The following is a 26,884-nucleotide window of genomic DNA, read 5'->3' as shown; positions in this document are numbered from 1 at the left end:
ACATCATGTTTATCACCGAGACCTGGGCAGACCCCGCCTCTGGCCCAGATTTTAACATCGCCACCCCAGCCGGTTATCAAGTAACAAGGTTAGATAGATCGTCAGGGAAGAGAGGGGGAGGGCTCGCGATCATACATCGGATTAAGCTCCCAACAAAAACCGAACCACTTGATTATAATTGTGCAGAAGCCCTCGCCTTTTCTATTTCTCTTTCTCCCATACAAATTTTTAAGGGAATCCTCCTTTACCGACCACCAACATCACGCACACTCTTCCTAAAATCCCTCAACCCGCTCCTAGAACCAGTAGCTGCCAATCAAGACTACACTATTTTGGGAGATTTTAACTTCCATTTGGAGAATGAGAAAGACAAGGAATCGCACACGCTGATTTCAGACTTTTTGGCCGCTGGTCTAGAACAGCAGGTCAGTTCAGCCACTCATCAAGCAGGACACACTCTGGATGCCTTATTTACTAATAACCCCTACATTACTGTTTCCACAGTGCTCCCTCTTACCTGGACAGATCATTTAGCTGTCAAATTCACAATCTTAGTTAAACCTCATAGAAACAACCACACTAGCACCTGTCCGTCAATCTCGTGTCGGGACTGGAAAAACATTGACGTTACTACTTTGCATAACATCTTGGAATCCTCGATACCCGAGGATAGGCCCGACCCCCAGGAAGCCTCCCTAAACTATCAACGCTGGCTATTTAAGGCATTAGACCACCTAGCCCCTCAAAGAGAAACAAAGCCTAACCGCACCAAACCTTCGGCGGCCTGGTTCTCGGAGTCATTACGGCTCGAGAGGCAACGCTGCAGAAACTTGGAGCGGCGATGGCGTAGGAAATACGCGGATCTTGACAAAGAGACATACAAGAACGCATTGATTAGCTATAGAAAGATGATCACTGCGGCGAAATGTGCCTTCTACAGCACACAAATAACAAACGCTCTTAATTCAAACAAACAGCTGTACCAGGTGGTAAAAGACCTAGCCAATCCCCCTGCCCCACCCTCTGTTGCACCATCTCAATCATTTTGCAACAAGGTGGCAGACTTCTTTCAGGCCAAGGTCAATGACATCTTCAATGAATTTACCACAACATCAATGACTAATACAGTCTATCGGGAGACTCCCCGTTGCCCACTTAAACCAACTCTAGAGGCCTTCACACCACCGGCATCCATGACAGACCTTATACATATGGTAAAGTCAGGATCCCCTTTGGACCCCTGCCCCCCGCGCATCATTAAATCAGTACCTGACGTAATAGCCCCAGTACTTACTAACATCTGCAGAGCCGTATTTCAGACAGGCATATTTCCCGAAATTTGGAAAAAGTCTACTGTAACACCCCTCTTGAAAAAACCCTCACTAAACCCCTTAGAGCCCAAAAACTATCGTCCAATTGCCTCCCTCCCTTACCCTTCCAAAATTATTGAAAAGGCGATGAATCAACAGCTGTCGACCTTTATTGACCAGAATGACCTGCTGGACAACACGCAGTTCGGGTTCCGGAAGGGTCATGGGACGGAGACGGCCCTGATTAAAGCAGCTGAGGAGGTCAGGACTATCATGGACAGGGGTGGCACCGCTATTCTAATACTACTGGATTTATCCGCCGCCTTCGACACGGTCGATCACACTACTTTGATCGACCGTGTCGCCGCCCTTGGCATCCAGGGCAGGGCCAGAGCAACGCTTGCCTCCTTCTTGGCCAACAGGATACAATCCGTGAAGATGGGAAACTTTAGCTCCCCCGATTTCTCTCTTCCATGCGGTGTCCCCCAGGGCTCCTCGCTAAGTCCGACACTTTTCAACATTTATGTGTCGGACTTGGCGAGGGTAATAAAGTCATTCGGCATAGGGCTTACATCGTACGCCGATGACACACAGCTGATCCTGGAGATACATAAAAACGGAGAAGCTGTGGCAGCCAATTTTCAGGCAGGCATGAAGGCAATCAGTACATGGATGAATCGGAACTGCTTAAAGCTAAATTCCGACAAGACGGAGGTATTGGTTTTTGGCGAACTAACTCCGTCTTGGTCTCCGGTCTGGTGGCCTTCTGAATTGGGTACGCCTCCACTGCCAGTTACCAAGGTGAAAAACCTGGGCGTGCTATTCGATAGTAAGCTGACGTTCCTTGGCCATGCTAACGCCGTGGTCTCGGCCTCTTTTTTCACCTTGAGAATGGTGAAGAAACTGCTCCCGTTTCTTCCTCCCACTGCTGGCAAAACTCTGATGTCCTCCCTGGTTTTATCCAAGGTGGATTACTGCAATGGCTTACTACTCAATGCACAGGAACAAGTGGTGAATAAGCTACAGCTTGTTCAAAATGCTGCTGCAAGGGTCCTCCTGGGGATACCAAAATACGCCTCTATCTCTCCTATAATCAGAGAGCTTCACTGGCTACCCATAAGAAGCAGGATAAAGTTCAAGGCCATGTGTATAACCTACAAGGCCTTGAACAATAATGGCCCCGACTTCTTCAAAAACGCCTTCAAAATTTACAAACCCAGTCGAACTCTGCGCTCATCCACAGCCCAACAGCTCCAAATTCCCCCAACAAAAAAGGTTACTTGGGGAGACAGACGATTTGTAGTGGCTGCATCCAAACTGTGGAATCAGATTCCGTCTCAGATCAAGGAACATACCTCGCTGTTTTCCTTTCGAAAACATCTCAAGACATGGCTTTTTAACCAGTAACATCTTCTCACAACCATGTAATCTGTACACACTAGCGCCGAGACACCGCAAGGTATTTGCGCGCTCTAGAAATTTTAAAAATAAATAAATAAATAAATAAAATTAATCGGTATCATGTGGGCTGGGAGATAGTAACGGTAAATGTCTGATAGACCCAGGCCACCATCAAACATCGATAAGGCTACCCTATGCCTGCCTCCGGCCCCCACAAAGCTAGTGACACTGACCGTCAGAGAGAGAAACCATTCCAGGGATGGAGTGAGGAAAGTTGCTAAGGATGTACAAATAGTGCGGCAGGCAAACCATCTTAAAAAGGGCAATGTGCCCCATGGGATTAAACGGAAAACTGGTCCAGATCGTGCTTGAGCGCCTGGGTCAGTCACTGAAAGTTAGGGGCTCAGGCCAGGTCCAGGAGGGGGGGGGGGTCGGTGACATGTAGATCCCTAGCTATTTAACAGAATTATGTCAGGTAGGGATGTTGAGCACCAACTCTGCCCCAGCGCATCACCCCTCACCTCCACCAGACATGATGTGCCCTTGTTAACACACAGACCCGACACCTCACCGTGCAACCGAGGCAAACATCGAGCCCCAGACCAAGGGGGGTTCATCAGGAACAAAAGAATGTTGTTAGCGTACAACACTATATGATCCTCTAAGCCTTCCCCCCCTCCCCAACGCCAGGCCCAGAACTAGGCATCCCTGCGTATGAGTCACACCAGAGGCTCTATTGCTAAAGTAAATAACAAGGGAGAAAGTGGATACCCCTTGCGCTTACTGCTTTCAATGGGAAACAGGGGAGAAAGAACCCTGTTTACACAGACCCAGGTGGATGGGGCGTTGTAGAGAAGGCGCACCATGCGATGGATCCCCTCCCCCAGCCGGACTCTGTCCAAGAAATCGCAAACCACAGTATCAAAGGCCTTAAAGAAATCAATTAACATCAGGACCAGGGTGCCATGTGTCCTAGACAGAGCCACTTTGACCCTCTTAATACAATGATGTGTGCTGCTGCCTGCAATAACCACACTGGTCCGATGGACTAAGTGTGGCAACACACGGGCCAAGTGGGTTGCAAGAGCTTTTGCATAGAACTGCATTGATAAGAGAAATGGGACGATAAGATAAACACTGGCACCAGGAGGCCCTTTTTGGGCAATTGTAGCACAGTCCGTGTCCGGCAGAAAGGACCCCTGCCACAAAGCAGCTGCATAAAAATTCAGAGGGTGAGGACAAAGGATATCACAGAACCGCTTATAGTACTCCATGGGATACCGGTCAGGGCCTGCCATCTTCCCGACCTGGAGGACCACCACCTCTTCCAGTGTAAGGTCCAAATCCAACTCTCGGGCAAGTGCACTCAGTACAGATGGCAGTGGAATGCCGTCCAGAGGTGGGTTCACGACCTCTGTGGGTGGGGGTGCCACAAGTACAACCCCTTATAGAAATCTGTGAAGGTTTGGGCTGCAGCCTAGAGCTCCTCTCGGAGGCAACCAGATGAATCTCTGATCCCCGGGACCACTCTGTCAGAGATACAGTGAGTTGCCAGCCAATATAATAGCTTACACAATTTTTGCCGGATGCGTACACCCTGTCCGTGGATGCCTTCCAATACTGTTTGGCCTCCTCAAGGGAAACCCGTCTCAACTCCGTGCCGGCAGCGGCCAAAAGATGATTGTCGTCACTGTCCCGACGGCGCAGGGCAGCTTCAAAGCACATTATTCACCCCTCAAGATCAGTCACCCGCACCAAACGTTGCATTTCTGATCTGCGCATGTAGCTCTTAAGATGACCCCTCTAGGCGAGCTTACTGGCTGCCCAGAGTGTTGCAGCTGATTACACCGAGCTTGTGTTAACCTGAAAAAAGGCCTGCAATTTTCCAGAGGCCGCCCCCGAAGGGGGCCTCGAGGGCCGGCGCCATAACGGACACCAGAGCCCGGGAAGGATCTGGTTCCAGCTGCCGGGAAGGGCCCTGAACCAGAGGGTGCACTTAAGCGCGGCAACAACTTGTGGCAGGATGGCGCCTGGGCACCTGGCCAATAGGGGGGCCAGGTGATGTTGACCCTCCCCCAAAGGGCAGAACTGCCCGGTCATGGCGGGAAAATGGTGGGGGAGTATAAGACGCCGCTCCCCATACTGCAGCCTGTAACTACATCGTGGAGCTGGGGAGCGGCGCAGAAGAATTTTCGAGTCCCACCCACACCTACGTACCAGCAGTGTCGCAGTGATGGCGGATAAGAGAGGTACAGCGGATGGTTATGGAGGCACACCGACAGGGCGGTGTGTAGAAGGAGGGCCACTCACACTGAAATGCCGAACGGCAGGGTGAGTAGGCCTGACAAAAAGGAGCAGCAGACAGATACGGCGCTCGCAGCCCAGACCCAGCCGGACAGCAGGGCAAAAAAAGAGACTAGCAAGGTAGCGAGTTGGGGCGTGGAAAACAACAGAACAAGATGGACCACAAAAACGTCCAAGCTATGGCGGTCCAGGACACAAATGATTTATGGTACACAAATGATTTATGATACGTGATGTATGACCCTCTGATATGCAAATAAGTGATGATAGACAAATGATTTATGACCGATAAAAATGATTTATGACCAACAGAATGAATTTATGACCAACAGAATGATTTATGACCAATGATTTATGACAGGCGACGCTAATCATGTATGACGTCCAATTTATCATGACACCAACTGATTTATGACATACGGATGATGTATGATGCGTAATTTATGATGTGCCATAAGAATGATTTATGACCCTGGCCATAAAGGTGATGCCCAGGGGACAGAAAAATGAGTTGGTATATAATGGTAATAAACTGCGGCCAACAACGACCACAACAAACTACAACTTGTGTTCGCTGTGATTTTGGTAACATGTCTGTTTCCGAAGTGGGTCCTGTGCGGGGGTTTTGCACTTGACAAAAGAGGCACACACGGTGTTCTGTAAGTGCCAAGCACTGAATCTCCATACCAGGTGGGATGCGAGGGTCTGAGACACCAACCCCACAAAAAAGCGGGGAAGGATGCATACAGAGTGGATTAAGAGGAGGTCCGTGACCGGTAGCCACAACAGATCTATGCAGGATTCCGCACTGTGCGCTGCTGAGAGGAACGCACGCAGGGCAGGATGCCAGACATCGCAAAGGCCAACTGAGTAAGCCCAAGAGTTCAGATGGCCAGAGCAGACACGCCCACCTGGGTATGAGTGGGTGGAGACATTCAGCTTGGGTCCAGACCCACGTTAAAGTCCCCTCCAACAACCATGAAGTACATAGCGAGAGTCAGCAAGAAGGATCGCAGTGCCTGTAGAGAAGGTTGCAGCAGGGGGGGTGTGGAAGGGGGACATAGCAGGACACAAAATTGTAAGACTTGGCTTCTAAACGGCCCTCAATGCCCGCGTAACAGCCTTGTGTGTCTGTGTGGTGCTCAGTGAGTGCAAGGGGGAACATTTATGCAGCAGTATAGCAACCCCTATGGAGCCACGTACGTAGGTTGGGTGATTGACCATGTCGTACCCAAAGCGCCCCAAAAACGTGTTCCCAGTAAATGGATCTCCTACAAAAGGAAGACTACTGGCCTATGGCGCTTGACGTACCGCAGCACGGCGGAACGCTTGATCTGGTCCAGCAGGCCGTTTATGTTCCAAGAGAAAATGGTCAGGTTAGTGGAGGCCATAGTGTGTCGCTTAGAACGGGAGGCAGCAGCTGCGGGGGCAGGGAGTGAGCTTTTGGTCTGGAACCCCAATATGCTCTGCCATACATGTGCCAGATAAATAGTGCTAGTGCCTGCCTCAAACAACAACATACCCATCCCTCCAACAGCTCCCACCCCACACTTCACTCCAGGAAGCTTCTGTCGCGCACAAAGGTTACCCACTACAACTAAACTCAGGAGGGGAAACTTCCGTGTCCTTTAGGTGCCCCAGCAAAAGGATCTAGTGCCTAACACATATCAGCTTGAACAGGTATCATTGCAAACAAGTCCGCAACAAGGACGGCACTGGTGTTCAAGAGGGGTCTCCCAAACCCTGGCCCCCCTGGGGGGGGGGCACAGTCAGTCAGCACGAGGGTTGGTCCCACTCGACCCGCCTTTCCCAACCAAAAAGACCCCCTGAAGAGATATCTAGCATCAAAAGTCATGATGCTGCAGAAAGTAGAAAAGAGGAGCGTAAGTCAGGATCAATAGAGTGGAAAATCATGGGAGTGTTCGAACGGTTTTCAACCACCAGTAGCAACGCAGGAGGCAAAGCAGTTTCTTCCTCAGGAGCCGAGCCAGGACCTTCCATGCCAGGCCCGCGCTTGACCTGGGTCTTCCGAGAGCGGGAAACTCTCTGCCGACGAAGGGGCAGCGGCTGAGCATGCTCCACCGGGCCTCTAGAAAGGTGCAAATTAGGGGACAATCTCCCAGCCGCCGCTGCTCGGTCGCCCATTCCCAAGCCTGATCTGGTGTGTCAAAAAAGAGGGCGCGACCCTGGAAGAAGACTTTGAGGCGGGCAGGGAACCGAAGCATTAGGCTCCAGTCTAGTGCTCAGAGTTTTTGCTTTACTTCAGCGAAAGAGCACTGCCGCTGCTGCACCGCTTTTGTGTAATCCGGGAAAATTGGACTTTGGAGTTATCGAACCGCAGGGCTGGGCAGGCACGGCCCTCCTGCAGGATCACAACCCGGTCTTTGAAGTTAAGCAGTCACAGGATCATGTGCCTCAGCGCCATGGGGCGGTGCGCCCTCTCAATGACAAAGAAAGCAGACCGTTTTTTCTCGGGCACCCATGCCCTGAACCAACCCTCCAGCGAGGCCCGCCGCTACAGGGACTCTGGCAGACCCACAAGGTGGAGATTATCATGCCGTGATTTGTTTTCAGTGAGACTGACAACTTCGACATTTTTTTTTTTAAGGGAGGCAACCTCATCCTTAGTACTGGATACCTGCTGCTCGACCTCCGTTGTCCGGTCCAACACGTTGCACATTTCCTGGCGTGGCAGGGAAAGATCCACACGAAGGCCATCCACCTTGGACGCCACAGCATCCCTGAAGTCCTGTATGGCGTTTAGGACCACACGAAGGCCTGCCGCCTCCTGCTGCACCAAGTCAGGATTCTGTTCTGCCGAACGCCCAGCCGCCCCAGAGGGTCAGTCGGCGGGATTGTGTATTAGTCCATCTTAGTCTGGGTCAGAGTCTTCGGCAGAATTTTTCCTCGCCCCATCGTCCAGAGTCAGTGATACACCCGAACGGTGAGGGTGAAAAGGCAAGAGCAACACAAGTCTAGGTTTCCGGAACGGCCCGGCAGAAGTGAGGAGGCAGTGTGCCATGGGCCCCCCAGCAGCCAGGCCCCGGCAAGGGGGAAGGCAGGGCACCAAGCGCAGACAAGCGAGGTCCTGCGCCACTGCGATTCTCCGGGTCCTGGGTTCATTCCAGCAAACCCCTAACACCTAAGTGCTTCAGGAGCCATGGGGGGCTCCTCACTCCCTCCGCAGGCCCCCCTCCCCACCGAGGCTCCAGCAACTGACAACACAGCCAATCGCCCAGCAAATGTCAAGTCCCGGCTAGCCCCCACACCGGGCCTCAAACCAAACAGGCCGTTTCTGCCTCCACTCACCTCCAAGAACATCGCAGGGCACCCCAATGACCCGTCACCGTGTAGTAAACTACTCTGCTATTCCCCACTGTACTGCTCTGTTGGAATGTGCCAAGACATCATAGAATGCCTGAGTGTCTCTCTGTGGTTAGAGTGTCAGTTGGTCAACCCAGGCTGAGCAGAGAGAAGCCTGCTCCTGGTGGGGCTCCATCTATACCGCCTATCTTATCCTACTCACTTATCCTAGAACCAAGTTACAATAAAGGATTACTCAACTATACAGCTGGACTCTGTATCTTCCTTTACCACAATTTGATGACGATCTTGAACCTATGCGTGGAGTAAGTACAACTAAGGAACTAAAGGACAAGGATACAAGGACATTAAGGTCTTTCAAAACGTCAATTGAAATTCATAGAAACACCATGGACCGCCCCACCAGTGTCCTGTACCTTCAGACACAGCCCGCAACCTGGGCGTTTGTGGTTCCATCACCCAAGACTCTGCTGTCACCTGGAAAATTTCTGAGTAATCCAGCAACATACTTCAACCTGTGTGGGAATTGTCCTGGCTCAACAGCAAGTCTTGTGAACAAAGTGTCCGAACAGCTTTGTATGTGGAAAGAGACCCCCCCCCCCACAACAGCCTCTGACGCTTCAAGTTACCCAGCCTGTGTCTGCCCTGTGTGTGGAAACTGGCGCTTACTCGAGAGGCATCACAAGTGTTACAGTGGAACCTAGAGCATTTTTTTCCCTCCATAGTCTATGCCAGTTGGAGTACTTTGAGCGGACTTGGTAATAGGACCTGGAGCTTGGGAGACTCTTCGGAAGAGCCATTTGCCAGCCTGTTCAAATTGTGACTTTCCGCCTCTCTTATTGCCAGCCCTGGGGGATTTGAGTGGATTTCTGTGGCTGGACTGCGTCAATAAGCTAACTTTGTTTTTTTCTGTGCATTGCCCAGACCACTCAGTCTCGTTGCTGCGAAGCGGTTTGACTTTTGATCTTAGCGCGAGCCGCATTTTCCAAAATATCTCCACGCCTGCTATAGCACGCGCCCTTACCTCCGTCACTGATTTTTTGTGGCATCTCCAGTGATGCTTTGACATCTTCGCATTCTCCCAGCTGCTGACCGACACTCTACAAACGTGACGTGAGCCACCCGGCGCGCCGTCTGGAAGCGTGCCGCCATTTTGTGTTTGTCCCGGGTTCACGCTATCTGTTAAACAGCGCCTCTGATTGCCAGCCAAGTTCTTTGCGCTTCTTTCACCCTGGAGATCACAGCAACAAAGCTTCTGCAAAGGTGTTACTGTCTGCCGCCCGGTCCGCCACAGTTTGGCCTGCATTGTCAGTCCCACAGTTCCTTCCAGTGGTAAACGGCCTGAGCGACAAGTGAAAGGCGACATACTTCGGTTCAAAATGGAATGGAGCACTGGAACGCTTGACTCTCTTTCAGATGTTGCATCCCACAGACTGCGTGATTTCACATTTATGGCGAAATTCAGCGTCTGCACACTGCAAGTATTCGGCTCTTATCAAGCATTTACTACACCGCATTCGATGCTGGCGACTGCGTGGAACTGTGTGTAGTGACCCCGGGAGAGAAACAGCTCACCGGGGCTTAACAAATGCTTGGTGATTATAGAGTCTGTACTTATTATGCATCTCCTCTATAGGTCTGTGCTTTCATCGTGGGGGGGGGGGGGGGCAGTGTTTAACATAGTGTCTTGCCTTACTTGTTGTTTATCTAGAGTTTACCTTATCTAAGGGAGTTTTTACAGGTTTTTTTTCGGGTTATTTTTCCGTGTGTTGTACCCTACTTAGGGGAGGTTGGGTTGTTCTCCAGGGTGAGGACCCTGTTGTGTACCCTTCTTAGTGGACACTGTGTTGTTTCCGGGCTGTGTACCCTGTGGTGTACCCTTTTCAGGGGAGGTTATGTTGTTTTCAAGGGTGAGTACCCCGTGATGTACCCTATTTAGGGGAGGTTATGTAGTTTTCTAAGGTGATTACCCCGTGGTGTACCCTTATCAGGGGAGTATGTTGTTTTCCAGGGTGAGTACCCTGGAGTGTTCCCTACTTGGTGGAGGTTGTGTAATTTTCTAAGGTGATTACCCTGTGGTGTACCCTACTTGGGGGAGGTTGTGTAATTTTCCAGGGTGAGTACCCTGTAGTGTTCCCTACTTGGGGGAGATGGAAGAAAACCTAGGAGGGCGGGCCCCCTTCCGCACTCACCTCCGGTCTACGGAGCGTTGGCCACAGCCAGAATCTTGGGACAACCCCAGCACCAGCATGATGGGGCAATCAGCACTGCCAGCAACAGGTGTCCTTATCAGCGCGCGGCTTCTCCTGAGGCCTGGTAGTCTGGTGGTTGCCCCACTCCAAAGGGGCCCTCGGGCTCAAAGCAGCCTCCACGTCTCCGGTAGATACTGGGCCCTGCTCCGGTGCCCCATGCAGGGGGGAGAGGGGGGTGTCTGGCAATTTCAGGCAGGATGTCAGCAGCTGGATTTTGGGCGACAGGAGCTAAATGAGAGCTTGACTGCCATCTTGTCCGCCCAGGCGACGTCCCCGGATTTTGAGATCGTTAGCACATTTTTTGCCGTGCTCCTGCATCTGCATATGAAAACATTAGTGCACCTCGACTAATGCGGCTTCATACCGATCTGCACCGCTTCTATACATTTCTACCTGCTCCTATGCAGAAGGGGAGAGAACAGGCAGGTACAGTATCTGTTGACCTGGAAAAGGCATTTGACACATTTAGTTGGTCTTACTTGGAAGCGAGAATGGCCAAAATAAAACTCGGGGCTGCTTGGGTAACATGGGTTTGCTTTTTGTACACCAACCCCATTGCCAGGGTCTGGATGGGCTGGATTATGTCCAGCTCATATGACATTCAACGGGGTACTAGCCAAGGATGGCCCTGTACCCACTCTTGCTTGCTCTTGAGCCGTTGGCGGAGTTGTGCAGAACGTAAAATGGGCATTACGGTGGCCGGATAAGAATATGCAGCATCGTTGTATGCTGATTACTTTTTATATGTTTCAGTATGTCCCTTTCATGTTGCGGTTGCCGCATGAGTTTGGGGAGATATCGGGACTGAGGGTGTACCTGGCGAGGACATGTGACTTTCCCATGCTCCCGGGTTCGAGTAGGCCTCGGACTCTTGTACCAGAGGTTCGTTGGGCCCCCTATGCTTTCCGCTGCTTGGGAATACAAATTTGTCATAAGCATAAGATTTGCGGGAGGGTAATCCGGGGACGACGCTACCCTCATTGTGAGGCCTTTTGGCAGTTGCTTTATAAATATAGAATATTGAAATGTTTTACATTTTTGAGCTGATAGGCTAACTTAGGTTTTTATATAGTTTTTGAAAATTCTTGTTTTAATGTATTTTTTTGTCGTAATGTTTTAAAGCATATGCTAAGAAAAATAAGGGTATGTGATTGACCCAACTTATAAATGTTTGGGCACAGGAAAATATCTGGACAATTTCATCCCAGACCAGCCAATAATAAGTGGTGTTTCTAAGAATTCCTCTCTCCATCTTCGTCTCTCCCTCTTTCTAGTTCTTCTCAAAGCATAAACTACACTGGCATAACCAGCAAATCTAAGCCTGTTTCTAATGTTACTAGTCTGCATTGTTAGAGGTTGAGGCTTTATTCTAATATAAGCAAAAGACAGCTATCCTGGCTGAAGACGGCTGATAGGCAGAAACCGGTCCTAGGATGCTTGATTCCGGTCCAGAGAAGACATGGCTTGGCAGTTCGGGCTGGACTGTTCCATGAGGCTTGGTGAGCAAAATAACGATGGATTAAACCCAGATCTGTGACTGGGGGTGAATGTTTTGCCATTGTGCAACCTTCCGTCCATCATCTTGTGTGTTTTGCTTATTCTAATATAAGGCAATGCTGTTGTAAATCAAGTCAAATACTCTGGATGGTAAGGAACGAACACTGTTTTTCGCTGTAAAAAACAAACTGTCTGATGTGAGCTAAGATATAAGGAATTGACTGTTGTAGCGTGCAGCATACCAGGATCCCAAAGAAATTCACTCCGATACATTATAGGGAATGCTTTAGATCAGGGGCATTTATGATTCATTACTACTGATTGTGATAATGGGTCAAGTAAATACACGCACTTGGCATCTCAAGTAAAGAATTCATGGGATGCTCGCTAACAGGCAGAATCTAAATGAATAATGGATTACAGTAAAGCTGTGTCATTCCACCATCACTGTTAATTCTCGGTTTACCTGATCTTTCAGTCACTCTTACCTTTGTAAATGTACTCTTCCTAACACTTAACCTTGTGACTTTTTAATGTTACTATGCGCAATGGTGAATCATAGATAGTGTAGATTAAAAGCTCCTAGATTAATTAAAATACATTCAGCATAACTAGATTAGTTGAGTGATAATGCAAAACTAATAAAATGTTAGTAGAGAACCTGTCCTCTTACAAGATAAGAGCCAAAATTATCTATACACATTAAAACAACAAATAAAGAACACTGCTCTAGTTTTAGTTAAGTGTTTTTCCTTTTGTAGGTTCTAAATGTTTCACAATTTCTTTCCCTGTTTTGTTTTTTAATTTAGCATCGTTCTCTCCATGTTTTGTCTCTCATTTCTGTTATTGAACTTGTTTCTCCTCTCTCCTGCATGTATTTATCTTTTGCTAATTCTTGCCTTATTTCTTGTCTTACTTTCGGTTTTGCCAACCTTTCTGCTCTAATGCTTTCTCTCACTCCTTTTCCACTTAGTTATCAGTTTAACTCTCTTGACATTTGTTTCTGGTACAGCAAAAACAATGAAAAACACTAACAAGTATTGATTTACACTTTGTACAGTGGCTGCATCCTACCTTTTAATGACCCTCAATCAATGTTTTCCTGACTTTTCTTCCCTGACCATTTCTATGTAGCCCGAGGGAGACTTGAAGGTAACTCACTGAAGCTTGACTTTCTTTCTGGACCCCTGGCACCTGACCCCACCTTATATCCAACTTGCTACAGTGCACGGCCAGCCAATCCTCCACGAATCCGTCCTAATGCCCGGGAAATTCTGGAGAGAGGGCAGAAGGGAACAGTTGGGGTTCTCCTTCAGCTGGAAGGAGTGTCACTACAGAGGGAATCGCCACCTAGAAGTAAGTGAACTGAGTCTGAATTTAGATGCACAACACCTAATGGCGAAATAGCTGGTTTTATCATAGCGGATTGTGGAGTGTAAATTGAGCAAATCACATAGTTCTGCGGTGATATCATGAAATTTCTCAATAAATATATAGGACGTCCAGCAACTAAGCTTGATTTTGTGCAGACATTTTGGAGGCGATGGTGAAGAAATATGTTTTTCCTTCTTATTCATAGTCCATGGTTTACATGTTAACCATGTCCATAAACCAGGAAGAAGAAAAACGCGCTCATGTCTATATACGGTCTAATCATTGTGTGAGTATAGCAATACATTCATTCAATTAGTCTTTATTTCGAATATAAAATTCATAAAAGACACAGATAAAAACAACAGTTCCAGATAACAACATTATACAAAAAGACCCCCATTACTATGAATTTGATATAACACATTAAAATTGATAAAACAGTTTACAGATTCTTTGCTCGGATAAGCCACATCCAACCCAAAAATTTGGCTACACAAATCACAGATTTAGTAGAGCGTAGATCTCTTAGTTTGAGAAGGGCTGTGTGGCTGTCCCCACAGTTTAATGTTTTGCAAATTGGTCTCAACCATTTTAGTCTGGGCTGTCGATATACGGGGCATGCAAAAAATACATGGCCCAGACTTTCTGCATGAACGAGGCAAAAGGGGCATTTATCGCTAGAATTCAGTGCCCACTTAGCAGTAAAGGACTTGATCGGTAAGGTTCCCACTCGGAACTGATGGTACAGCTTGCGATCAAGCGTCTTACCGATCAAGTCCCAGTATGGTTCCAAGAAAGGGGTTAGTTTATGCATCAGAAACTGACCTGTGAGGTTGTTAGCAGCTGAGAGGGAGACCAAAGCAGATTTTTTAGCAGCCCAGTAGAGCTCTTTGAATTCAGCTTTTGAGGGGAAGTTTGAGCATTCTGGGTGAAGCCATAGTTCTGGGAGGCCCATCTGATATAAAATACGCTTTACCTCCCTGAGCCAAGGGATTTTTTGGGCACCCCACAATGCTCTAACTTCACCAAGCTCTCGAGAAAATAAGCTTAGTTCTTCAGTCGTCCAAAGGCGACGCCAAAGAGCAACAAGTCGGTACTGGGCCATCTCACCCAGCGGTTTACATCCTAAGTCTAAAAGCAAGGGAGTAATGGGGGAAGATTGGGGGACACCCACTAACATCCTGAGAAACTTGTTCTGGGCGTTGGTAAGGGCAGACAAACCTATGTACCCCCAAATGTCCGCACCATACAGTGTAGCTGCATTCACTTTGGCATCGTGTATTTTTAGGGCAGGTGTAATACGCTTTGTTAGTGATTTTTTCTGTTCCTTTAACAGGCATCCAGAAAGGCGATTGAACTTAAGGGCTGTCACTTCCAACTGGGGTTTCCATGTAAGTTGGTGGTCCAAGGTTACACCCAGATAGGACATCACTGTAACTTGTTCAATCGAAACGCCCTCTAGAGAGAATGAGCTGGAGATGGGCTTGTTTTTGTTAAAAATCATAAATTTCGTTTTGTCTGTGTTGATTTGGAGGTCGTTTTGTGTGCAGAACTCAGAAAATCTGTTTAAGGCCGCCTGCAGGCCACTACGGGTCCTAGAGAGGAGCAGGGTATCGTCCGCAAATATTAGCAGAGGATATTTAGTGTTTCCCAGAGTGGGTGCATCAGTGTGAATTTCGTTAAAAAAAGCAACCACCCGGTTGATGAACAAGAGGAACAATGTGGGGGCTAACACGCAGCCCTGCCGGACTCCTCGTTCGACAGGGAAGTTGGGAGTCACCTGACCCTGGTTGCCCCATCTTACATGCGCGAAGTTTTCCTCATGGAGGCGTTTCACCAGGTCTAAAAGGTCTGGGGGGAAATCCATACTTTTAAGGGCGTCCCAAAGTTTGGCCCTGGGAACCATATCAAATGCCGACCGCAGGTCGACAAAGGCCGCATATATGACCCCCCCGCCCAATAAAACCACCTTCCAATATAGCATGGTTAGCCGAAAGACCTGGTCTAGAGTGCTAGTGCCTGCCCTAAACCCAGCCTGCAGGGGGGAGAGTATGTTGTTCTGCTCGATCCACCCCTGTATTCGAGCTAGGGCCATTCGTGCTACCACTTTTTGGATTGTGTCGATCAGGCTAATTGGACGGTAGTTTTTTGGTAAGGATCGATCCCCCTTTTTAAAAACCGGTATTATTTCGGCCCCTTTCCAAGACTGCGGTATTTTTTCCCCGGCTGCTATTGAATTAGCTAAGATAGTAATGTAGGGGACCCACAGATCTAAATTTAGCTTGAAAAGGTCTGCTGGTACAGCGTCAATGCCTGGGGCTTTCCCGGACTGGATGGATCCTAAAGCGTGTTTGGTGTCAGTGCAGCTAAAGGCAAGTCTATTCTCATGTAATACAGATTGGTTTCCTGGTGAGTGCGTCTCGGCCAGCTGGGGAGCATTCTGGTTAGAAAATTGAGCAGAGAAGAATTTCACCCATTCTGCGGCTGGAACATGATTTTCAGGGGATGATGAGTCCAAGCCCCTTCCTCGCCTAACTATCTCCCAGAATCTGATTTGGTTGGAAGACTCACATGCATGAAGAAGATCATGCCAGTATGAGTCATCCCAGTCCCTTTTAGCTTCCCAAAGGGTACGCTTATAGATTTGTCTCGCTGTTCTAATGGCCGGGGTGTTCCTAGACTTGACAGCAGCAATCAGTATAGCATGGGCTTCCCTGCAGTTTTTATTATACCAGCCCTTGCTTTGCCTAGCTTTTGATTTCCGGCATGGTCTAGTGAGAAGATCTTTGATTGCCTCAAAACATGCCTCGTGTAGATCGACATTATTTGTCATGGGCAGGTCGCTGGGGGGAGGTACCAACATCTTTTCTTTGGTGTTAAAAACCAAATCTTCAATCTGGTTGACAAGCTCAGGGTCAGATATCACCTTGGACCATTTGACCCGTCTTCTGTTGTCACAAAAGACGAGGTCGGATGTGATACAATCTGTTTCCTCTTGAGGTGGTGCTATCCCAGGGACCTTAAGTGCTAGAAAGAGGGGGTTGTGATCACTCTCCGGCCTACTGTCTACAATCATGTCAGCCATAGATGCCCAAGATTCGATATTAATGAGTATGTAGTCAATGCGACTAGTACAAGACCCATTATCGAAGGTTGGCATCCCCTCCTTGTCAGATGAGCTGCGGCCATTTACGGCTCGTAGTCCCCATTCCAGACACAGCCCAAGCCAATGGAGAGCAGCCTCCGTTCCCCTAACTGCCTTAGTAATTGCTAACGGGGGAATATTCCATGCGGAATCCTCGTCTAAACCAACATCTTCGGCAAGGTTCATAATGGGCTCAAATGAGCAGTTTAAGTCCCCTGCCACTATGGTGAGTTGGTCGCATTTATGCTCATGCAAGAGGGCTTCCAGGTCGTTAAGGATTGGTTGCTTCTTGCCTCCTTGGCACCCTCTGGCATAGATATTAATGAGGAGTATTTCTTTGCAGTTTGCCTTCCTTAATAAGATGCAAAGTATATCGGGATTTATCCCTACTATTTCTCTGATATTAAAACCCAGGCTAGATTTTATCCAAATACAGAGACCACCTGACGCCCTACCCTTCGTGCCCTGAATAGCCGGTTTATAGTAGTTAAGATAGCCTTGTCTATGGAGGGGGGCTACTGACCAAGTTTCTTGGAACATGATGACATCGTGGGCGGAGATGTATTCAACCCAGTCATCATTGTCCAAGCGACCCCTAAGACCCGCGATGTTCCAGGATATTATTTTAAGTTGGCTAACTGGGCTATCGGTACAAGGGGTGGCAGGGTGGACCAAGATTTCTATATCAGCTTGCTGAGAATAGTGGTCAGTAAAAACACAAATTGGGTCAGGTGAAGTCAACGTTAGGCAGCCTGTACTAACATCGCTTGTGGCATTCATACTAGCAACTGTCAGTTCCCCATTAATAATGGTGTCCCCCCCGAGTCAGTCAACCTCCTCCAGACAGCCGAACATATTAGACGTGGGAACTTCCTGCCACCAACTACTCTGGCTAGGTCCAGTATACCTATAACCCCTATTTCTAGACTTTTGGATTGTAGACCAACTCCCTCCTGTCCTATCCAAATTCCCAGGGGGATAGAAAAAAGTGAGGGGTCTGACGACAACCGACTGGTCTTTAATACAGGGGGACCATGAGCAGAGATGGTGTGCCGTATTGGGATCAGCAAATGTCACCACTATACAATCACCCAGAATGGACTTGTGGCTCAGTCCAATCCAAGGTACCCTTCGGACCATTAGAACCCGGCTTCTTTGATGGCTAGGGAGCTGTCTGTTTGCGTTTAGCCAGTGTATGACCTTGTTTTTGAGGGACCAATGGTCCTCTTTTGTTGATGGGTCAAGGGTCGGTACACCGGCTAAGACAGCAACATAGGGACTAGCTTCTGGGGGTAAATCTATATAACCCCCACGGAAGTTTGGTCTGCTAGGATCGGAGGGATGTTGGGCATTGGAGGCTGGCTGAAAAGTTTGCCTATCTGTTGGAGGTTTAGGTTTTGGTCCTACAGTGTGTGATTCGGCCACTGCTCGAGGCGCACTAGGCTTGGGGTTGGCAGTAGGCTTGGGTTTGGGCGGTGCAGGGGGCACCTTGGTGGGGCCCGCTTTTGCACTTGGAATGTTGGGGGTGCTGTTCCCTATTATTGTGCGTGGTTTAGGTACAGGTTTGGGTCGTTCGTTAAGCGAAGCAGATGCATTTACTTCTAGACGTTGAGTTGGTGAGCCCCCCCCCAGTGAGAGTCTAGACTCCATTTGCTTGAGGCTAAGACTAGCAAGTGTTACTATCGTCTTATCCATCTCAAGCAGATGGTTTTCTATTTTAGTAAGTTTAAGCTCCAAGGGGGTGAGTAATTTCTTAAGAGTGACCCAGACAGTGTGTATGAATGCCTCATCATCCCCATTGTCCCCCTCCGCCCCACCCGAACTTCCCCCCATTGGCCCCTCAACGTGTGAACCAGGGAAAGCCGCCACCATAGTGACGGTTGAAGCTCCATCTGGAGCATAGGTGGTGGCACGAGCAGTGCTGTCAGTATGAGTGCCATCATTAGGTTCACCATGAGCTGAGGCAGATAAAGGGCGTCGAGAATTAAAGAACTGGGTTCTCGCGATTTTTGCTTTCTTGCGAGCAAAGGCAGATCTAGCCAAGCTCTTTTTTTGCTGCAGCACCTTTTTGTTCGCAATGGTATTAGCCCTTGTTGCAGCCCTAGGTGATTTACTCTTTGCCTTAAAGCTTGTGCTGGCTACAGGTTTTACTGGCACTGCATCCTCCACCAGTGTAGATGGAGGTTCCCTAACCGGGTCACTTAGGGGCTGAGAGGGGCAGTGATGTATATCAGCTGTGACTAACAGGGGGCGAGGGCCAGTTGTCCTCTCAGGGGTAAGTGCTAGGGCAAGGTTCCCAAGTGACGATTTTTTTGAGGAAGCAATATTAAGAGACAATTTGCGGGCAGCATCAAGTTCAAGAGAGACCCTATGTTGCATTTTGTTAATTTCGTGGTCAATCGCCATATTAGTCTTAAATAAAAAGTCATCCAATGTCCCACTAGAGCCGCCAAGTCCCCTTGCGGTTTTACTTCGTGTGGTTCGTGTGCACATGGTGGTCAGTGGGAAGCTTGTTGTAAGATAATGGTAACAGACTCACGTGCAGTGGCTGATCGTGGGGCCAAATAACGTGGCCCAGCCCAGGCCTCTCAGGCCTCGAACGGCCTAAAACGGTCCCGCCCTTGTCCCGGGCTTCTCCCGGTCGCTCCCGCTCGCTCCCGCGAAGCGGAGGACCTGCACTCCTTAAGATACTGCTACCAAGTATTGATTTGGTGATAGGCGGGGGGGCGTGGCCAGCGGGGAGAGCAGCCCAGGTGTTGCTGGTTGGGCGCGCAGGGGCTCCTGGTCGCTGGAGTCCCCTGCCTTGCTCGCAGCCCCGCTAGCTCACTTGCCTGACCCCGCACTCCTCCTCAGTTCCTCGGTGAAACCCCCTGGCAGTTGACGCGCTGCGGGACCCGCGAAGCGGGTCCGGCGAGTCGTGGCTCCAATTTCCAAGAAGGGTCCGCTGGGCAGCAGGTCCGCCGCGCTCCTCAAACAGGTGACTAACTCAGATGCAAAGTGTCCCACAGGCGCTGGGGTTGGGGCAGCTTTTGTCTCCGTTGGCGGGGGGCGTGGCCAGCGGGGAGAGCAGCCCAGGTGTTGCTGATTGGGCGCGCAGGGGCTCCTGGTCGCTGGAGTCCCCTGCCTTGCTCGCAGCCCCGCTAGCTCACTTGCCTGACCCCGCACTCCTCCTCAGTTCCTCGGTGAAACCCCCTGGCAGTTGACGCGCTGCGGGACCCGCGAAGCGGGTCCGGCGAGTCGTGGCTCCAATTTCCAAGAAGGGTCCGCTGGGCAGCAGGTCCGCCGCGCTCCTCAAACAGGTGACTAACTCAGATGCAAAGTGTCCCACAGGCGCTGGGGTTGGGGCAGCTTTTGTCTCCGTTGGCGGGGGGCGTGGCCAGCGGGGAGAGCAGCCCAGGTGTTGCTGGTTGGGCGCGCAGGGGCTCCTGGTCGCTGGAGTCCCCTGCCTTGCTCGCAGCCCCGCTAGCTCACTTGCCTGACCCCGCACTCCTCCTCAGTTCCTCGGTGAAACCCCCTGGCAGTTGACGCGCTGCGGGACCCGCGAAGCGGGTCCGGCGAGTCGTGGCTCCAATTTCCAAGAAGGGTCCGCTGGGCAGCAGGTCCGCCGCGCTCCTCAAACAGGTGACTAACTCAGATGCAAAGTGTCCCACAGGCGCTGGGGTTGGGGCAGCTTTTGTCTCCGTTGGCGGGGGGCGTGGCCAGCGGGGAGAGCAGCCCAGGTGTTGCTGATTGGGCGCGCAGGGGCTCCTGGTCGCTGGAGTCCCCTGCCTTGCTCGCAGCCCCGCTAGCTCACTTGCCTGACCCCGCACTCCTCCTCAGTTCCTCGGTGAAACCCCCTGGCAGTTGACGCGCTGCGGGACCCGCGAAGCGGGTCCGGCGAGTCGTGGCTCCAATTTCCAAGAAGGGTCCGCTGGGCAGCAGGTCCGCCGCGCTCCTCAAACAGGTGACTAACTCAGATGCAAAGTGTCCCACAGGCGCTGGGGTTGGGGCAGCTTTTGTCTCCGTTGGCGGGGGCGTGGCCAGCGGGGAGAGCAGCCCAGGTGTTGCTGGTTGGGCGCGCAGGGGCTCCTGGTCGCTGGAGTCCCCTGCCTTGCTCGCAGCCCCGCTAGCTCACTTGCCTGACCCCGCACTCCTCCTCAGTTCCTCGGTGAAACCCCCTGGCAGTTGACGCGCTGCGGGACCCGCGAAGCGGGTCCGGCGAGTCGTGGCTCCAATTTCCAAGAAGGGTCCGCTGGGCAGCAGGTCCGCCGCGCTCCTCAAACAGGTGACTAACTCAGATGCAAGAGTAATACATAATTTGCTGATGGGATTTGTGCATAGGACTGGCGCTGAGCGTGGACAAGCCAGCGTCTGTTTAAGTAATGTCAGGGGCATGAAGACTAGCCCGCTGACCTTCCTAACACCAAAATGTCGGACCCAGTGTCGGAAGTCCCGCAAACACCCTACAGTAGACTTCTTGCTGGGAAACAGTGTCAGTGCAAAATGGGCAATGTTAAAACAAGTAAAAACTGTTTTAAAATGCAGTAGCGGAGGTAATGTGCAAAGACAGCAATTATGAGCGAGTGCAATGAAGGTCTCTCCCGTCTCAAGCCTCAGGAGCAATACATTTTAACTGTAGAGCTGTACTGGTTTTAAAAGTCACACAATACTACTCTCCTGCCTTTACTAGATACAGGATCCTGTGAAAGTTCCCATTTGTCACGTTGAGGTCATGCCATTTGTTTGCCATCAGGTGCATGAAAATACCCATTTATAACTCCATGGTTTTAACAAGTGTTCAACTTGAGGTGCATCCATTTCATTAAAATCTTTTTTTTTTTTTTTTTTTTTTTTAGAAAAACATTCTTGTGATTTTATTAAGTCCCAGGAAAACTATTCGTAGAAAAAAATACTTTTGTTTGGTGGTTTTGACAGAAAGGTGTGGCATCACCGTCTACAGTTGATTGGTAGAAATTGATGCCTGTTAGTTTCGAAAATATTTGTTACATTTAACAAGTCTAAAAGGTTGGGTATAGCAACTGTAGGGCCTCCTTGTTTGCACTTTGCACTTCTTTTTGATATATTGCTTACTTGCAGAAGCAATCCAACTGGCAATCTTCTGTCACCAGCCTGGAAAACGACATAGTGACAGTCTTTCTCCACCAGAAGAGGGTGGCAACAGCTCAATCAGCCTTACCTTGGCAGTGGGAACGTTTCTAAAATCACATTTAAGTAAATGTAGTGGAATATCTTAAAACTGTGCATCACACCTTTGAGACATGCCAGGCCTACCTGAATCTTCCTAATTGTTTTTAACTGCAAGCATTAAAATCTGCTTTAAAGGTGAATTGTGTAGTTACTAAAACGCAGTTCTAAGCTGAACAGCCCAGAAGAAAATTACTAAATTGTACTTCGTGGCTTGGTAAACATTATGAAGGAACAGCCAGCAACATTCTTCCGTTTAAATTACTTCTTTGCACTTTGTGACCGGAGAATGGTGAGAGTATAATACTGAATGTGGAAGAAGAAGCCTGTAAGCCCTCAAAAGGGGTTATAACTTTTGTTATCATTTAACAAATGCTGCAGTGGAGCGAGAAGGAAAAGGGGCAGGGTCCCCCCCTTTTGGAATGTGTATTGGCCTGCTGCTGTCAAAGGGCGACTGGTTAGGAGAGGGATGGTGTGCACATCTGTGTGATAGAGAGGACATGGTAAAGTGGAGGGGATGTAAGAAAGTACACGCAAAATGACAGAGAAAGGACAGGCTTGAAGAGCAAGGGCATATTATGCTAGATGTACAGGAGTAGGATTTCAGGGGGCTGTGCAGAGAAGAAGGGAGTAAGTAGCTTCTAAAAGGATAAGAGACTACAGAGGAAAGTGGTGAAGGAGGACGGGAGTGACTGAGCCCCCTAGAAACCACCACCCTGTCCAGAGATGTTAGATTTGGTTAATTCACAGTTCCGCATATTCAGAAAGTATTGTTTAATTCACAGTTTCATATATTCAGAATTGAATTTTCTATTCTAATTATTCACAACAAATTGTTGTAAGTGATATTTGATCATTCAGTTTCAAAAAATCTGTTGGGAATAATTAGAAAACTAGCATGGGCGAAGCCAATAGATCTGGCTTGCTTTGCACATATATTAGTTGTTATGTAATATGTCTGAGCAGTAATAGAAAGCTCAGAGAGAGACGCTGTAAGAAAGTGGATTATTGGGGTGGCCTAAGGAATAATAACACTATCCTGCTAGGGAGAATCTCTAAAGACATTAAGTTAACCTGAGCCCTGCCCCCAAACCGAAATAAAGTCAGTACAAACAATAAAAATTCCAAACCGACTTTGAAAAATTGAGTCTTAAGTAGAAATAGCACCAAAAAGCACAAAGCCCCAATGATATTCCATGGAAGCGGCAGACCGGAAATGAGGTGTGATTTTATGCAGATTTTGATATAGCTTTGGTTGGATACCACAAGTGGATTAGTCCTGTTGAAATGTCTGGAAGTCAAAACATTTGAACATGTTCTAATTTCCAACGCAGAAAGGGGCTTTGGGCCACTAGTATTAAGCATTTTTGCGGTCGGAAACAGCTGATCGGTCCGTTTCGGAACGCAAAAATGCTTTGACATATGTATGAACACAAATTGCGATTCGTTAACACGTTACCGAATCACAATTTGTGTTTGCGATTCGATATTTGGAAGGGGCGTGTTTAGAGCGTCCCTTTCAAATGCCGAATCTGAATGGAATGTATTGATGTTTTGCAACCAAATTACGCTCTCAAAACATTCATATTTTACTGACTCGTTGAAGGAGGTGGTAACCCATTTGCAACTGGGAAGGAGTCCCCAGGTGGCCCCTTACTCTTTGAAGATGAAAAAATAAATTATTTTTAAGAGCTGGCAGTGGTTCCACGGACCACTGCCTACTCTTATAAAATGAAACTGCAAAGTTTCATTTTTTAAATGCAGCCCATTTTCCTTTAAGGAAAACAGGAGGCATTAAAAAAGGTTTTATTTAAAAGCAATCACAGACATGGTGGACTGCTGACCTCAGCAGGCCACAATCCCTGTGATGGCGTAGATTCCTAAGGAATCTTAAATTGCGCACTACCTCATTAATATGCATGAGGTAGGCCTATTTATGACCCATTAGTAATCGCTAATTAAACTCAAAAGGGTTTCATACATTAGGAATAGCAATTACCTAATTGCAATTAGGAGAAAATCGCAATTAGGTAATCGTACTTGAAATAATGATACATGTGGCCCTTTGTCTCTTTGAGAAGAAAAACCCTCCCCACACTGGATGCTGCTTGATTTGTAGTCATTACTGTGGGACTGAATGCCAGATACCTGAATCAGGTTGCCCCCCTGGAGCTTTGGAGATTTCTCACTAAGGGCCAATAATAGTTTATGGTTGCTGTAGACTAGTGCTTGGATGTACTTTGAGGGTGACTGTGATGGATCCTGAAGTTGGCTACACCAAGCGAGACCGCCTGATCAAGCTTTTCACACCTCATTACGGTCAAGCACTGGCAGACCAGACTGATGCTAATTAGCCTACTGGAGGTACAGGCAGTTTAAATGTAGCTTTCTAAAAGTTATTTTTCCTACATATTTGTTAAAAATCTGACTTTGCCATTTAATTTGCTGTATAATAGATATTAAAAATAGTCGTTGAATTACTTTTATAGCTGTTTTGTTTCAAAAGTTACATTTACTACTGGTAACCTGGAGAACCATAGCGGCATGGGAAAAGGCAAAGACAGATGGGATGGAATAAAAGTATTATCCAGCAAACTCTGCTACGGGAGGGAACATGACTGACTGAGATTGTGAAGCTCAAAGGCTTCCGAACGTGGGATCAGATTGGAATTTTTAGAGTGGGTCATCTGCTTAAAGATGGAAGTTTAATCCCTTTTAGCTCCCTCCAAAAGGAATACTGATTAAATTACACCCAATACTTTAAATACTTACAGCTCAAACATGCATGGGGCGCAGAACACGTTGACTTGACCTATCTCCCCAAGTATGCACCGCTGGAGGGACGATTGCTCCTGGGGGGAAATCGTAGAGAAGGCGGTCTCATGGAATTCTAGAACATTAATAAACAAAATGTCTGACACACTGACGAAATTGAGAGCACAGTGGGAAACAACAGTAGGCTACATGGAGGACACTGACTCGGAGGCATCACTCATGCACCCAAGAGAAGTAGCCATTAAATCTAAACTGCAATTGATAAAATTCAAGATCTTACATAGGGTATATTATGCCAGGGCTCAACGACACAAATTTGGCAGGGCAGACTCCCCCGCTTGTTTGCGCTGTAAAGCAGACAGGGCCACATACATACATACCCTATGGCACTGCCCTGCATTACATCTCTACTGATCTGCCATTATAGAAGAATTACACAAAAAATTGGGGTAAAACATACCAGTGGACCCCAAGTTTGTTCTATTGGAAATACCGGAGGTAGAGGTCCATCGAGCTAAACTCCTTTTTTTGTTACTTGGGTTTAGTGTTTGCCAAGAGAGACCTAGTCAAACACTGGGGCGCCTCAGAAACCCCTCACCTTAACGAATGGATAACTGGGATGGACCTTTACATGGGTGCTGAAAGAGTTGCATATAAATTAAGAGGATGCCCCAAAAAAGTCACACAGTCTGGAGCCCCTGGTTGAACTTCCACGGTATACAGCTGGGAGTAACTACTGGCTAAGCCCCGTAGATGAAAACACTTTGCAACACAAGGGACGACACTGGATTGATTGATTGTTCTTTTATATATGCTGCATATGCTTGTGACGTTAACGCTCGATTTTACCGCATGCCTGACTAACCCTATGCACTCCTAAGTATTCACAGCCTGTGAAGTTCTATTTGATATTATATGCTGCCTACTTTGAAAAACTCAATAACATATATATTTTTTAAAACAAAACAATATATATATATTGGTGAATAAACCTTGACAAGTTTTAACACTGAGTACTGTAGGTACCAACATCATTAATTGATTTTGTATTGTAAATGTATTTTTTATATTATCTGGTGTGGACTATGTATTCTAAATTAGTGCAGTAAACGCTGGTAGATTTTAATGGCTCTTGTATACGAGGTAAAATAAATGTATTAATGATGATGTAATTCCTCCTGCCCAAGATTCAGTTTCTAGTTTGTGCATTATAAGCCACCTAAAACGATATGGTAAGATCAGAGATACTCTGCCAATAAATTTCATCTGTTGGCATATTAAGCTTTTATAAGATACTTAAACCTTAAGCTCTTGACATTTGTGAGATGGCTCCACTTATCCCATAAGTGACATCACACACAGAGGAATGAAACCGAAATATACATGCCAAGACGCAGAAGAATAAACCTGCTGTCTTGATCTTTCAGAGAAGGACCCCAAAGACCATGAGAAGGAGAATGTGCGAAGGATGAGGGAAATTCAGAAGAAGTGTCGCGAGAAGGAGATGGAGAGGGAGATTAACAAGCCCAAGCCTGTGAAGGCCCTGTGGAAATCCCAAAAATATGAGAGTGTGGAGTCAAAGGTGATGGCTCTGCTCCAGGTATGGTACCAAGTCCTTGTTGGATCATTCCTATTTTGAACGTGCACAAGTTGTGAGATCGATTAATCAATCAGGGGATTTATATCGCTCCGGTTCAGTCGAAGGGCCAGGTCTTGAGGTTCTTCCTGAAGGTGTGGAGGGTGGGAGAGCGTCTGATAAAAGCCATCCAAGCCGTAACGAGTTATGAGCTACTCTTTTCTAAGCACTTTCTAATATATATCTGTGGCATTATACTGCAAGTAGGAACACCGACTCCAAAGCAACATTAGCAAGACTCTAGCTCTGTGATTCACCATGCAGTATGTTAATGACTATCTGGATAAACAGCGAGTACAGTCAATTATAAATACAGCACAGGTTCATAATGTTTTGTCGGTCTACAGCTCCCATTTTCGCACCATAGCTCTGTGTCTTTCCCCTCCCTCAGACTTGGTCTACCTACTTTTCTTATATTCTCAACTAAATGAATTCCCTGTATAACCCTCAACTCATCTCTACTTATTCCCTTGACACTGTTGTCCCCATGTTCAACTTGATATGTTTATTTATGTAAATTGTAATTTGCATAACACAAACAAAGCCTAAAGGGAGCGGAGCACTATACTATGAAGCTGTACTAGGGAGGATTACAGAGAAGGGGAATGATGGTCTACTATTCAGTCGGTTACTAGTGGATGAGGTGTTGTTCACAGAATAATCATCATCTTTCTGAAGAGCA

At 48.1% G+C, this 26,884-nt stretch overlaps 1 protein-coding gene and 1 long non-coding RNA gene across 2 annotated transcripts in view; one reads left to right on the top strand and one right to left on the bottom strand.

The window, feature by feature from the left end:
* Positions 1-26,884, bottom strand: part of LOC144798450 (uncharacterized) — a 1,486,395-nt gene that overhangs the window by 668,197 nt on the left and 791,314 nt on the right. The window lies entirely within an intron of this gene.
* The window catches only part of ENKD1 (enkurin domain containing 1), an 87,280-nt gene that overhangs the window by 18,874 nt on the left and 41,522 nt on the right, over positions 1-26,884 (top strand). The window contains exons 3-4 of the mRNA XM_078669325.1: positions 13,223-13,444; positions 25,994-26,166. Coding sequence (XP_078525451.1) covers positions 13,223-13,444; positions 25,994-26,166 — 395 coding nt within the window. The remainder of the gene's footprint in view (positions 1-13,222; positions 13,445-25,993; positions 26,167-26,884) is intronic.

This window comes from Lissotriton helveticus, chromosome 12 (genome assembly GCF_964261635.1).
Source record: "Lissotriton helveticus chromosome 12, aLisHel1.1, whole genome shotgun sequence".
In the NCBI taxonomy this organism is placed as follows: domain Eukaryota; kingdom Metazoa; phylum Chordata; class Amphibia; order Caudata; family Salamandridae; genus Lissotriton; species Lissotriton helveticus.
The sequence above is the reverse complement of the archived record's forward strand: the minus strand, read 5'-3'. Positions and strand labels throughout refer to the sequence as shown.